The sequence below is a fragment of the Pistacia vera genome, unplaced genomic scaffold (genome assembly GCF_008641045.1).
Source record: "Pistacia vera cultivar Batoury unplaced genomic scaffold, PisVer_v2 Contig522, whole genome shotgun sequence".
In the NCBI taxonomy this organism is placed as follows: domain Eukaryota; kingdom Viridiplantae; phylum Streptophyta; class Magnoliopsida; order Sapindales; family Anacardiaceae; genus Pistacia; species Pistacia vera.
This window is the reverse complement of record NW_022196360.1, coordinates 204,583-220,818: the sequence shown is the minus strand read 5'-3', so window position 1 is coordinate 220,818 and position 16,236 is coordinate 204,583. Positions and strand designations below refer to the sequence as shown.

At 33.4% G+C, this 16,236-nt stretch overlaps 1 protein-coding gene across 1 annotated transcript; it reads left to right on the top strand.

Annotated features, from left to right (window-relative positions):
* Window positions 1-3,239: 3,239 nt before the first annotated feature.
* LOC116106792 (transcription repressor MYB5-like) lies at window positions 3,240-4,272 on the top strand. Its single transcript, XM_031393111.1, has 2 exons — window positions 3,240-3,672; window positions 4,095-4,272. Exons 1-2 carry the CDS (start codon window positions 3,392-3,394, stop codon window positions 4,270-4,272), a joined length of 459 nt encoding a protein of 152 aa, XP_031248971.1. The 5' UTR covers window positions 3,240-3,391.
* The last annotated feature ends 11,964 nt before the right edge of the window (window positions 4,273-16,236 follow it).

Genomic DNA, 16,236 nt, shown 5'->3' with positions numbered 1-16,236 from the left:
AAATTTCGTGGCTCTTTAGGGGTGAGTTTGTCTTTCTGATTAATTATTTGCATCTGCTTCTTTGTGTCAAGTCTTGAAGCCTTGCCGTCAAGATTGAAACACAACATCTCCACCACTAGGAAAGATCCAAGATTGACGGTGCGTTTGTCCTTTCAATTGCTTTACACTAAAAAGTAAAAGTAAATAAAAACCCTCAAAATTTTAAAGACCCTAAAAAATTCAAATCACTTTTTCTTTTGTTGTTGTTGTTTTTGTTTTTGTTTTTTTTTAATAGAGACATCCGGGTCTAGCGGGAAATGAAACCTGCACAAGCTCGCTTTTTACCCTTACCTTGCCCAACCCACCAACCTCCCCTCCCACTCCCAACAGCTCCCTTATTTACGAATCTATTTGAAGACAGCCACAACTTTAATGCTTGTGATTAATTGATTTCTTTTACTTCTTGCATTTTAATCTTGAATTTACGGCAAGTTAAGAGTGGGATTGAAGCATTATTGGATTTCAAATTGCCATCACAAAGCAGCCCCTAACTTCCCTCCCACTCCCAGTAGACCTATCGCCACCTTTCAAGGTTACCACGACAGCCTCGACGAAGTCCGTGATCGTTTGGGTTTTTGCTTGAAGATTGCAGTTTTGACTTGATTTTTTGCTTGGGTATTTTGATCTTCTTTTGACACTTGCAGTTTTGGCTTGGATTTTTCTTGAAACTTTGCAGTTTTGGTAGGAAATTTTATTGGGTATTTGGATTTTGCATCTAGGCACTTGGATTTTTTGAGAATGGGTATATGAATTTTTGGCATTCAGACAGATTTACTCAGTTTCGGACAAAAAACAATCACCATATAATACTTCTCCTATGATTTTTGGATACTTCTATTCTACCCTATCTTTCACACTTAATCACATAAATACCGTCGTTTCTTTATATATATATATGTAAACTTTTGATTTAATATTAAAATGTAGAACAGTATGGTTTTTTGGTTGATTATTTAAAAAAAAAAATAATATAATGTTAAAAGATATATGAAATGTGGAAAATATTTTTAGTGTATAAATATAGAAAAAAAAAAGATATATCAATTGAAATTGGGTTGAAAAATCATTTTTTCGGAAAACATATGAGCAAACTCGAGCAATGTATTTTTTTAATATTTTATATGGATCAAATTGATATTATATAATCTATTAAGTAAAATATTGATATTTATATGTAAACTTAATTGGTAAAGGGGCATTTTAGTCCTTAAATAACACATAAAATTTAGAAAACCGGTTTGTACATACTAACTCAATAACCATATTTTCCTAAAATGTACAGGTTTTATTTAAATGATAAGTCTAACTACAAAATTCAATGAATTACCTATTATACCCTTAATAAATCAAAAAATGATATATTTTAATATTCACCCTTTGACTATCCGGTCTAGTATAATTATACGGTTTAATAGTGTAAATGTTTAATTAAAACCTTTATTTTAATATATTCTCAATCTTTTCCTATAGCGTGTCACACGTTAACAAGCTAAATTGTGTCCACGGTTTCTTTGGCAGAAGACTAGCTTATTTTAGCAAAAAAGGGCTCACGTTAGCAATGTCCAAGTCGACGATTTTTTGGTTTTTTCAACCGATTCCGAAGTGCAAAATCATTTTCGAGACCCCGTTGGACTCCACACAACCGCCTCTACAAAACTCATACCTTCACTTGTCGACCTCACTCACGATTTTCGATCACCTCCAATAGTCACTACCGGTGTTAATTTAAGGGTAAAAATCTAAAATAAATACAACCAGGGGTATCAAATTAAGATTCGCTAAACCTCCGATGGGAATGTGTCATTTACTCTTTTTATCAAGGGTAATTAGATTGAGTAATGTGATTTTATGACTAAATATGTCTTTAAACAAAACCTTGATATTTTGATAATTAAGATAAATTAAGATGACTATAAATGAGATTTAAGATTTTTGCCTTTCATGGTGGAATTCACGGCTTGGCCCTTTGAAAGATGGCAACTATTTGCGGATTTGGGTAGCCAATGAGTTGCCAGGCCACAATGGCCTACGAGGTAGCTATTCCAGGCTTTTTGGCGAATGCCCAGATTGGCGGCGTGAAGCGGTGAAGGTTCATCCAAGAAGAGGAAAGAACCCAGATCGCAGGGTTTTGAAACCCGCAAGAGATAGCAAGGGTCTGTTTATTAGAATCATACATATAAATTTTAATTTTCATATTATCTGATATTTTTTTTGTTATTATTATATTTTTCAATTAACAATCAATTAAATCATATATTTACTTAATGTAAAAAAGAAAAAGAAAAAGAAAACATTAGTCCTAAACAGAAGAGATAATTTGGTAGGCCGGTAAAATGGGACCCATTATATGGATAAGGTCAAATTCACATTATCCATAAAATAAAAGACGTAAAATTCTTATTCAAAACCTAATGCTTAAGCAAAAGGGCAAGCATTGCCAACCAAGTAAATTATTATCTGATGTGGCAATTTCACATTAATTTCTTTTTATTTTTTATTTTCTCTAAATTTCTTCTAAATTTTTGGAAACGGAAAGACCACTAATATGGGGACCGTCGGACAGGTCAAAGAGTACCAGCCAGCCGCCCGTGCAATCAAAATACAGCACTATTAAACAGTCAGCAGCTTTTTCCCACCTGAGGTTTGCCTTAATAACATTAAAAAAGTTTCAAAATACTATTTTCTTACCCAATATTTATATTATATTAATATTTAAAATATATTTCATTTTTTTATCTAATATTCAGTGACTTATTAAGAACTAGAATAAAAGAGTTTTTATAAAGTAGAGATCTATAGATCGAATAGTGGTAACTGATAGAATATATTTCTTGCCAAAATAAACATAAATCAGTTAAGAAAAAGAAATCTTTGCTTTACGATGGTTGGTAATCGACAAGAAATCAGGTGTGGGAGTGAGAAAGGTTTTATAAATGTACAATGACCTTTTTCCTATTGACCTATAATGCTACTTTTCTGCTACCCACATGTGATTTATATTACTATAAAATAATCTTTATTTTTGCTCTCATAAAATGTAAAAAATAAATGAAAAAATAATACTACTTAAATATCTCAAATATATCAAAATGATGCCAAAGAATGTAATCTTTGAGCAGTCTTCTACTGTGTGTAGGGTCTAAGGTTGGATGTGTCTGCATCATGCTCGTTTACTAGTTACTACTTTACTTAATCTTTGCCTCTTCACATCTGCAAAAACACTCTCTCCATCCCCGACCTTGAACCCTAATCTTTACTTTCTTCATTAATTCATTCCTCCATCGAGCTTTACCTCCCACACAAACCAGCCCTTGACAGAAAGCAACGCTTAAAATTTTCATTAGCAGTTAATATGAGAAACCCTTCTTCTGGTACTAGAACCCCGTGTTGTAGCAAGGTGGGCATCAAGAAAGGCCCGTGGACTCCGGAGGAAGACGAGATCTTATCCAATTATGTCAAGAGAGAAGGTGAAGGCCGCTGGCGTACGCTCCCGAAGCGTGCCGGGCTGCTTCGTTGCGGCAAGAGTTGCCGTCTCCGGTGGATGAATTATCTCAGACCCTGTGTTAAAAGAGGTCGCATAGCTCCTGGCGAAGAAGATCTCATCCTTCGCCTCCATCGCCTGCTCGGGAACAGGTACTCTTTGTTCTGTTTCTTCCGGTCCTCTCATTTTCTATGCAATCAGGTTATTTTCCAATAAGAGCTCCGTCAATCTCCGGTTCTTCTTAACCCAATATGAATCTCTTCCAATTGATCTTCTATTGCTGCAAGATGAATTTGAACTAGGAGCTTTTGTGCTTCATCTCTTTCTTCCGGTAATTTGGTGTTTAATCATTTCTTCCCCAAATTAATCTTTCAATTCTCCATCAATATTCAGAGGATGATCACGCGCATTACAAGAAAAAAAGGGACTCCTTATCGGTCATAAACCGTGATTACTATCAGATGTTCACAGTTTACTGACTTTCCTTGTATCCAGCGTCAAGAGTTCATTTGTTTTACATTTTTTTTATCGATGAATGATTTGTTAATGTCAACCTTCATGTTCTTACTCTCAGGTGGTCTTTGATAGCGGGAAGAATCCCGGGACGCACTGACAATGAGATCAAGAATTATTGGAATACCCATCTTAGCAAAAAGCTGATTAATCAAGGAATTGATCCAAGAACCCACAAGCCGTTAGACCCATTACCTACTTCCTCAGATGTTATCGGAAATAATGATCATCTAGCTTAAACTTCAAAACCTAACCCTAATACTCATCCCAATCTCAATCCCGAATCTTTAGACACAGAAGCAACAGCTACTGAAAGCAATGAAAACTTCATTACCAATCTTCATCATCATAATCAAAAACATCAAGTGGAGGATAACGAAATGGAGATGGATGGTTTCATGATGGGTTTACCAACTAGCCACTCTGCACACATCAACCAGGAAAATTATGTCGAAACCTATAACGAAGATACATTCTCTTCATTTCTTGATTCTCTAATCAATGACACGATGTTTGTGAGCCGACAGCAGCCGCAGCCAAACCCAGTTCATCACCTCGTGAATAGTGGTCTTGGTAACATTTGGGAAGGTGAAGTTGCATCAACGATGACTAGTTTAAGTGAGGAAGAAAGAGCGTTGGATCACCATCTTCGTCACCATCACCTTGCATGAAGCTGCAAACGAATTGAATCAAAGATTAAATATAGGTTTGATCAGTTCTATGATTTTATGGTTGTGGTGTGTTTTTCTCCTATATTACTCTACCAGACCTGGTTTTCTTTTGCATGTTGTTGTGCTCTTATTTAAGATCTATTGCTCTTTGTTGTAAAACCTTAAAAAAAAACAAGCCTTATGCTGAATTTTTTATAATGGATATGAATACTTAATTAAGCACATGTATTTACGTACATTTATTTGACCATTTCATATATACATCTATATATACCATACCATTTCATACGTATATAATTTATTATTGTATTATTATATTTTATTTTGTTTATAAATGTATGATCATTGAGCCAAACTCACTATGCCATATCAGTTTATACGTATTCAATATTTATTAGTTTATACGGTGTTTGTATATAGAGATTTAAAACTTTCTTCACCTCTAATTTCTCTTTCTTCCCTTCGTTGATTACTGGATTAATCCGTTCTGTTTCTCATAATCCAATTGTCTACTGCTGCCGTTGTTTTAATGATTTTCTCTCATTAAGATCTACATTAATGTATTGCATGTAGAATTGTATGAAGTTATCCTTTATCTGCACGTTTAAGTTTAACCTATTACTAGGCACAGCTTTATATAACATCTGCTTACTTGTTTGTTTCTTCAATACTTCCCGTTTTAGAAGTCTCGTCAATTAATTAAATGCATGCATATTACTTTAAAAACTCAAATTCCAATGTTTTGGTGTTTTCCATGTAAATCTTAGGGTCATTTGCTCGTGTTTGATGTTCATTTAATTGTTTTCCAAAAAAACCTTTCTTATAAAATGAAAAAGGGAAGTAGATTTTGTACTTTACATATCAGACTGAATATATACGTGCAATAGTGTTGTACTTTTAAAAGTATTTTATGATGGGCAATATTATGTTAATAAATGGATTTCATAAACTTTCTCTCATCAATCCGACGTGATACTCTGCTGATGTTAGTAGACAAAAAAAAATTAATCAAAAACCAATAATCAACATACCGTATCAAGTTTATGTGAGAAAGTATGTTAACCGGTTTTTATTATTTCGGTATTATTAAGTCTTACTGTAATTAAATTTGGGGGATTCATATATTTATATTTTTTTAATTTTTTTAAAAATTATGTTAGTTTGTAAGATAAAAATTATTAAGCAAATTTTTTTTGGCTTTTATCTTGATATCAAGACATCTAAAATTATTTAATTATTGTTTTTTTTTTTATCATCAATAATAGCCTTATTAAATTCATTGAATTCCAAATCTAATTATCTTTTCTTTTGGATTCTTCAATTTGTTACAATTTCCAAAAAATATATATTAACTCATCAAACATTATATCAACTCATCATATTTTCTATCATTACTAGAAAAAATTGCAAATGAACAATAATGTTAATAAAATAGAGTAAATTACTAAAATAAATATAATGTAGTTTTGTTTCTTAATTTTTTTTTTTATTAATATACCTAATTTCTTAATTTTATTACTTTAAAGATTTTTAATGAAATAATATAATTATCTTTAACTCATACATTTGTTTTGTTTTGATTCTCACAATTAAATTGTTTATTTTTTTTTTTAAACATGTAAATTGTAAAATATAATATGACATTTAACAATGACATATATGTCCAAATACTAATTTTAAGATGTTTAACATTTACAAAAAGAGTAAATGACATGTTCCCACCCAAGGTTTAGCAAAATGGCACGTATATACCCTTGGTTTCATTTACTCCAGATTCCTATCCTTAAAGTAACACCATTAATTTCGTGGTGATGAGGTTGCTTCTGGGCACTAGTTGCGTGAGGACTTTAATCAAGAAGGTTATGGGCATTAATTTAGGCTTTGATTTTCGACGATTTGGGAGTCACCAATGGCCAAAAAACACGTCGCAACAATCAGCTGATGGTGGAGAAGTTGGTGGTGAAGTCTGGAGAGGTCAGTTGTACTCAAATCGATCGGAAAAAGCTTGAGAAGTAACTTAATCTCACAAGGTGGCAAGAATGGAGGTGGTTCGAAAATGTTGCGTGAGGTCGAAAAATGAAGGTATAAGTTTTATAGAGGAGGTTATGGAGAGTCCAACGGTGATCTCGGAAGTGATTTTGGATTTCAGAATCGGCCAGAAAAAGCCAAAAATTGCCGGCTTGGATGCTGCTAACATGAGCTTGTCTCTTACAAAAGAAAACGGCAACGCACTTTAATGTGCTAACGTGCATCTCGCTATAGTGTGTATGACCATTTTAGCAAATAGTGTTATTTTAAGAGTAAGAATTTGGAAAAAATAAAACCAGGGATATCAACTCGCCATTTCGTTAAACCTCATGTGGGAACATGTCGTTTACTCTTATAAAAATTAACAACTCAACACTTGTAATCATACATTAAAAGTGACAAAAACAAAAATATTTTTCATATTTACACTTTTCATATTAATTCAGATTTTTTTTTTCCAATTTAGGACTTATTTAGCTTTCAGATAAAAAAAAAAAAAAATGCCACCTTAATTAGTATTTTGATGAATTAAATAAAAGTTTTGCATGCTTAATTTTCAAATCCCAGTTGTCTAAAGTATTGATGCGTGATTATGACACCAACCACTCACACGTGCAAAGTGCTAAGTTGTTCTTAGAAAATACACGTGAATGATTATGAGAGTTGATTATGGTGTAGAGATTATATATGTTTGTAGAAACATAAATAATAGATTGACAAGAGACATTTTTATAATGGTTCGGATGCTTAAAGCGAATCCTACATCCACTATTATTTTATTATTCTTTAGCTATTTTTCTGATATTGCTTATAAAACGTACAAAAATGGAGAAATGATTTGTTTATAGAGAGAAAATAATAAGGTTCAAATGTTTGTCTACCTCTCATATACCTAGCTAGCCCCTTTTTCACGAAGAAAGGTAGCCATTTATACCTTTGAGGTCAATGTAATGAGTATTTTTGCAAGTTGTCTTGACATGTGGGGACTACTTCTTAATCCTTATCTTAAAATAGGATAGGATTGATATAAAATATATCTTAGAGACAGTTTGGGTTTTTGACAGCTAATATCACCTTATCTTTATGTGCTTGTTGAACTTTGATTGGTGGTGTTGACACTAATGTGTATTTTTGGCACAACAAAACCCCCCTAGTTTTTAGAGTGCGTAATTGCACTTCAAAAACTCATGTCTTAGATCTAAATGACTGTTGCACTATAGGCTATAATCTCGAACTGAAGAGCTCGAACTATGCTAGGCATAATTGGGTGTTGAAAGCTAGGACTGTGATCTGAGAGCTTGGAGCAATCCAAAGCTGAGCGCAATCTAGGAACTGACATAAAATGTCCAGTAGATGAATTCCTGTAGATAGCTGACATCAGAAGCCCAAATGCATGGCTTAGAAACCCTAAACGGACAAGCCAACTTAAAACAACTATAACTTTTGATCTGGGAGAAGTTTTGTAGCCCGTAAGATATCCACAAAAAGCTTATTCCGAGCTCTATGTCATGGCAGTAGGGGAACCTATTTGAGACCATTTTCAAGGCCAAAACCCACCGTTTCAACATGTTTCAATGTTGTTTTGAGTTTTTTACGCGTTTTTTTCTAACGCTGGCGACTGGTCGCAATCTGAGAGCTGACAACACAACCTAAGGCTGTTCACAATCTCAGAGCTAAGAGTTGATCACGATTTGAGAGCTAGGAGCTGATCACAATCTGATAGGGCCTCGACTTGAGAGCTTGAGGCGTGCGATCTGAATTATCCACAACGTATGATCTCAATCAAATAAGCGAGCTTATGAGCTTGATCAGACAACATAAGGAACCCGATATGAAGCGCAAGGAGCTTTGATTTGAGAACTTGAGAGCTCTTTACGATCTGAGAGCTTGAAAGCTCTTTATGATCTAAGAGCACAAGGAGTTTGATCAGAAAACACGAAGCTTGATCTGAGAACACAAGGAATTCGATCAGAAAGCATATAGCACAAAGAGTTTGATCATAAAGTGTGAAGCTTGATCTGAGAAAACAAGGTGTTCGATCAGAAAGCGCGAAGCTTGATCTGAAAACTCGAGATCAGCAATCTAAGCACTCAGAAGCCCAATCTGGGTTCTCGGAAACACGATCTAAATGATCTGAACGCATGATCTCAACGATCTTGAATGCCTGATCTAAGTGCTCGGAAGCACGATCTAAGAGCTCTGATGCGTGTGATCTGTGATCTGATCACGCGATCTGAGAGCTCTAATGTGTGCGATCTATAATGTGACCCAGCGATCTGAGAGCTCTGATGCTTGTGATCTATGATCTAGCCACGCGATCTAAGAGCTCTGATGCATGTGATCTATGATTTAACCACGCGATCTGAGAACTCTGTTGCATGCGATTTGCGATATAGCCATGTGATCTGAGAGCTCTGATCTAGAATAAGTTTCAGTATTTTAGCAATAACTTGAGCAGTAGACCTCATATTTGGATTATTCTTAGACCATCGGAAAACTAACTCAAAGGGCTACAACTCTTATGTTTATCACATCGCCAGATTCAGACTTTATTAGGCTCAGATTTTCACATTTGATAACGTGAAGATTTTGAGGCTTGTTGAAAAAACATGGAGAGCTTATGTGAATCATGCTCCTCCTTCTAGCGTTAAACTGTTGATTCTTGATTTTGACACCAATGACTCACATGTGCAAAGTGCTAAGCTGTTCTTAGAAATTACACGTAAATGATTACGATCAGATACAAAGATTGAATAATAAATGAGAGATATGATTTTTAAAGTGGTTCGGATGCCTAAAGCGAATATTACGTCCATTTTTTCTTTTATATATGAGAGATTACAAGAGGTCGCGTATAGTGAACAACGAACAGAGGTACAATAACTGAGTATTCAAAGAGAATGTCAAATTAGTCTCTTTCTCATAGGTTATCTTTGCTCTGAAAATAAAAATTACAATCAGAATGAGGATTTAGGATCATAATCCTGAAAATAAGATAGGAGGTTCTCTATTTATAGTAAAGGAATTCAAGGTGATGATTACAAATCTACAAGTGGGTATGTGCCGTGCAAATCTTTCCTTGCCCCCCCTTGACTGGTAACTTAAGAAATATCCTCAAATTACCTGGGGCTTGGATAGATGTGCGACCCTCAATCACTCATAGATAAAACCTGAATATGCTAAGTTGGTAACAACCATATTCTTTCTGTCATGGAGCGATATGACAGCTCCTAGGTGGTGCAAAGCCTTTCTAAACTCTGATTGATGTCTACTAATGTAGGCTAACGTCAGCCTTGATTTTTTAGGCATAACATAAAGTATTTAGTTATTATCTTTGACATTTCCTAAGATATAAGAAATCATCGATAACCTCTTCTCAGATTTGACAAAATCATCACTTACCTCCCTATGAACGTAAAATATAACAATCAAATTTATGAACTATGAGGGGAGGTAATAGATGATTTCTAATACCTCTAGGTTTTCCTGACATTTCTTTAAACCCGAGGGAAGTAAGAGACGACAGACCAAATTATACAAAGCATGCATATTAATTATATAAGAATTTAATCTGTCCAATTCTGTTTTTAAAATCTCAGTATATATACTACAAGCATTTTCAATTTCTTTTGGGAATTTAATAGAAAATAAATTTGAAATACAACATCCAAGGGAGCTACACACCTTTTATTTACATTAGATTTTAATTATTTTTATAATATACTACTATTTTATTTCTTCTTAGAATTTCTCAACTAACCAGTTAAACAAAAAAATACATTTAAGAGAAGATGAAAACCTTGCTAGGTATGCGTGGTTTGGTTAATTAGTTTGTTCGGTTAATGAGTTTTGTGTATAGCATTAGACACTACAGTATTAATCTTAATCTTCTCTTTCGATTAGGTTAATCGGTTTTGTGTATAGTATTAGACATGTCATATATTATAATACTTGAATAATTCTTTAATAAGGATGCCTTTACATAAATTTTATGAGGACCATAATTAAATATCATTTAAATGATATAAAATAAATGAAAATATAACTTTAAAAAATATATAAAATAAAAAAGCAAAGAAATTTGTCAAAAGATTATTATTTATATATTTTTAGAGTTAAATTTTGTACGTGTATATTTTATTGTAAATGCGATTAATGTGAATACAATAATACAAAATATCATACCTATAAAATGCAAATAAAATAAAATAATGATTTTTCATACCTAATATTTTGAAGGTGCCTTTGACAGACGTCTTCAGTCCCATCTCGCTTTTATACACATAAAGAAAATGATATTTGATTCACTAAATCTGTAAATACATATATATGATTATTAAGTAACAATACATGCGGGTAGAATCATTTTGATAAAAGGAAATTGGAATAATAAAGAAAGTATGCTCTATGAACTGAATTAAGAGATAGTTAATTCGGTTGATTGATAAAATTCACCGGATTTTGACATATCAGCTCACGTTAGTCCTAACTGGATCGACTATGAAGAGCAACATACAATTGCCTGAACTTGGCTATTACCATTGACCTACCACCGTCGACAGATTCTAGTTGATTTTTTTCTTCTAAATAATATCTTATTTAATATAAATTCTTTTTAATATTTATTAAACCATTGTACAATTTTATAATTATCCAATATTTGTAAAAAATAAATTATATTATTTTTTGTCATTATACCAAGTAAAGCAATTTAAAAAAAATATGTTTTGCCAAACATATTCGAAATTATTTTGAAAGCCAAGTAAAAACTGATTAAATTTATAACTACAACAATCTCAAACTAACTCTTAATTAATTCCATGCATATAAATAATCAATTTGAGAAACCTAAGTGTTATGCCTGGGAAATCAAGGGCTGACGTGGAGTCACGTGGAGAAACGTGGCCTGCTCCCGTCAGAACGGTAAGTGCACGTCAGACCTGCCAAGCATCCTGGAGCTCCCACGTGTCCGCTCCCCTGCTCCAAATCGCGTGAAATCAGCTTGGGAAATGGACAATGGGACGTAAAGTCAGATTATGTCCTGACATTCACACCAACCCAAGGATTTAATGATGATTACACGCATACAACAGGGTATATGAAGAGGAAGACCTCTTCATTGAGGGGATTCGATTAATTTTACATGGGAATTCTCTCTCTAAAAGCTTTGTATTTGTTTTTTCAATCATTTGTAAGTCAGTCTGCTTTAGCGACCTGACCCACCATATCAATACAAATCAGTGGATGTAGGACTTGCTACCTTAGCATCCGAACCACTTTAAAAGCTCTCATTGCATTTATTTCATATTTATAATCCATATTCACGTGTGTTCCTTGTCCAAACAACGCTGCGCACGTGTCGATTAGTTGGTGCCTAAATCTTGCATCAACACTAAGAAAGGAAAATATATATAAAAAGAAAAAAAGAAATGGGAAGACTTCACCTAATCTTCATGGACGTGAAAGAGAAACTGGTTTACCTAATCTTCATTATTCACATGCAAATAAATATCCATCGCTCATCAATATATTTTCTACTTTCTAGACCTAATCTTCATTGCTCATATGTATATATGTTAAAATAACTAAAATAACATAAAATAAAAGAAGTATGTCATAATAATAATGTTGACATGCACTAAAGCGACAACGTATTTGACCTTAATAATATTGTGTGGCCTCTATCTTTTTCTCATTTAATACCAAAATAAATACATAAATAATTGTAATTGTTTTATTATAATGGTAATTCAGTTTTCGGAATATTCCTGAGTCAGAATCTAGGGTAGTTGGGATACTATACTATATAATATAATCAAATATAAAAGAAATTTAATAATTTTATGTATAAACAATTAATTGAAAATAAACATTTTATTTCTTAAAATTACTTTCATGTTAAGTTTTAAGTCAATTTTTTACAGAAATAAAAGTTATAACCTACTTCACCTGAACAAAACAAAGCTTACCAAATTTAATTAATAATTATTTTCCTTGTCTTACCGTAATTAATTAAAATCCTCTCAGCACGTTTACTTCTCCATGTATATATATGAAACATTATTTTAATTTTTCTGATTCCCTGCATTTCTGGCTTTAATTTTACTCTTCATTTTTCTATCTATGCATGCCAAAGGGCTAGCTTAGGATGTTTCGAAAATAATTAATCAAAAAGAAGAAGGGACAACCTTCTTCTTTTTGATTAATTAATCAGAGTTTCTGCCTCTCAAGGTACAGCAAACAACATGAAGGAGCTAGATGACATAAGTTTTATGCATGGTAAGCAGCATATATATATCACAAGTAAACAACATAAGTTATCCCATTAATTGATGATATTTAAACAAAGAGAAAAAGACACATAAAGGAGAGTGTTTTCAGCATGAATGTTAATGGCTACAAGGAAAACAAGAAGAAGACCAGTCGATGACCAACCTGGAAACTTTAATGTCATCTGTAGCAGGCAAAATTCTACACCCAACCTCCACCGATATTCCCTTTGTCGTTCCATTCCATTCAAATATTCGATCGACGCAAGAGGATCAAAGAAAATGAATGAATGAAAGTCACTGAGAAAGAAGAAGAAATAAAAAAAAGATAACTGAGGATCAAAGAAACTGAATGAATGAGGAAGAAAAGAAAAAAAGAATATTGGATGGTGTCCATAGTTCAAATAGTAAGAGCAAAAGGTGTTAGATTAGTGTCACATGGTTTAGTGTTTGGTCAAATACTTCAGCTTCACCAACCAATCGTTCTCAATTCTCAAAGAAGAGAACAACTAATAATAATATATACTTCTATTTATGAAAATAAATAGACAGAGGGAGCTACCCTTCTGTGGCTATTTATTTAGTGATGAGACCACGGATTAGATTCTGGTCTTTTCCGCATGAAGGAGAAAGGGCTGCTTGATCTTAAAGGGGAAATCTGATGGACAGATATGGTGTTTGGATTTTAGTCTAAGCATTGTTCTATTTCTGATAATTTTGATTTCGTTTCCCTTCATTACCATTGTCTTCAAAAAGAATAACTTCTTATGTTAGCTTAAATTATTGTTTCTCTGATATTATTGAGTTTGTTTTGGCAATTTATTCTGTTGAGTGTCTTGTTACATGTGCTTCCTTTTTCCAGGTTTGATGTATAGTACTAACGAGGTTGACTTCAAATTTAATTGGCACTATCAGGTGGGCATCACACTTGAAGCATCTCATCTACCTCTTTCAGATATTATGGCCTTCGGCTTCAGGGATTGCAGCATTCAGGAAGTAAACTGTTTTCAAAAGAAATTGGAGTTGGTGCCTGTTTAATATTTGATTTGAGAATGGCCTGATATGTAGGCATTGTTTTGGGTGGTTTAGCCTGTCTTAGGTTTGTTTACACAACAATTAAGAGTTGGTAATAGAAGCATTTTGCAAATTGCTTCTGCTTTCTTTGTATATCTTAACTGTTAAGACATTCTGCTGTATTGAATTCATAGCTTTGGTTTCTTTGTAACTCATGAAGAACTTCATTACAGATGAATCTTGCTCGTTTATGTTGTTTACCTTCAGCCATAAATGTTCTTGTTCTTCTCCGGGACTGCACAACAAGTTTAAACTTTCCCGTTTCCACCAACTAACTTTAAATTTTTGCTAGCAAAACAGGGACGAATTGGTCATGTTTCAATTTTTAAAAATTCCAACGACGACTTCAGTGTTACAAAATGATAGGGACAAACTGGTCATTTCATTAACCCATAAATAGTTGATGGCATACTCGTAATTTAATTTAAAGTTGGTGGTTATCTATATAATTGAGTGAGTTGAATTGACGTAAATTAGTAAAAAAATATGAAATCAAACTCTCAACGCCAGTTCAGTCTTTTCCTCGTTGTTGTCTTTCAAGATACGGAATTTACTAATAGAACCGAACAGAAAGTGGATGTTTGTCATTTTAAAATTTTTGGGTATTAAACTGTCTTTCAGGCAAAATTTGGGTGGGAGTCTGTCGTTTGGCGAATTGGAAAAATGTTTATTCTTTTGGTCAGGTGAATCAGTTTGGACCATCGGATCTTTGAGACACAATCATCATCAGGCAAATATAAATATATATTGCTTTAGAGTCCATATGCTGTATCCCACCCAAATCTGAATTGTGTTTTTTATGTAAGCTCCCATTAAGGCCAGGCCCATGCTTGAGCTCCACAAGTCCAGTTATTATTATTATTCTTTTTTTTTTTGAAGAGAGAAGAGAAGTTAAAAAAGAATAGAAAAACTCCAATGGGTTGGTCTAGTGGTTAAGACTTTCTGGGTTCAAACCGCTATAGAATCAACTATCACATTTGTAGTTTATCTTGGAATATTAGATTTGTAGGGTGTTTAATGGGTTTCGAATATTAGTTGATGTATGTACAAACTGACTCTGACATCCCAGTCATTAAAAAAAAGTTGAAAAATAAACAAAAAACATTTTAATTTTGTTAATGGATTTCGAGACTTACAAAGAGATTAGGTAGGGCTTAATTTGTCAAATATTTGAAATATAAGATTCTTCAAACTCTCATGATCCATTATAGAAACTGAAAAACAGTTCCACAAATTTGTCGACCATCGCCAAGATTAACGAACCTTGCATCTGGTTCCTACATATTATAAGAGTTGTAATAAGAAAATTGATGCACTTATCATCATTGAGGTTTCAGAAACTGAAACTTAGATTCTGACTTTAGGGATATTATACAAACACTACCTTCACGGGTTTGAAGATTATTAAGATACCACCCTTAGGGTGTGTTTGGTTGAGGTAATATTGGATTACTAAGGTAATGTCATCGTATATTACTTGATTATCATGTTGAGTTGTCAAGTAATTATAATATAAGATTTCGATAATCTTCCAAAACCAATAGTAATTACTATTGGTAATATATGAGGTAACCTGATTACCTCCATTTTCTTATGTATTTTAAGATTAGTTGATAACCTTATTTTTGTTACAAGTTTACCCCTTATTAATAAAATTTTGGACAATAATGCCCTTATTTTGACAACAATTTACATTAATCAACAATTACAATTTACCCTTGTTTAATTAAGTTTTTGGATAATAATGTCCTTATACTTAAAATAAATTGTAGACCACCACTGCTGGGAGTCACCGACATGGCCGTTTTCGGCCATATTGATGGCAAAAAATGGCCAGATCGTGACAGATCTGGCTAGAAATGGCCAAAGCGGCGCATGGAGGACATTTCCGGCTGCTTGTGTGCCATTGGGTTGTTGACTGTGGTTGCCAGCGGTGGTTGCCAGCTGGGTTGTTAGGGGGTGCATTCGTTGATTTTCTAAACTTTTATGGTTTTGGTTTCTTTGTAACTCATGAAGAACTTCATTACAAATGAATCTTGCTCGTTTATGTTGTTTACCTTCAGCCATAATTGTTCTTGTTCTTCTCCGGGACTGCACTGCACAACAAGTTTAAACTTTCCAGTTTCCGCCAACTAACTTTAAATTTTTGGCTTTTTGCTAA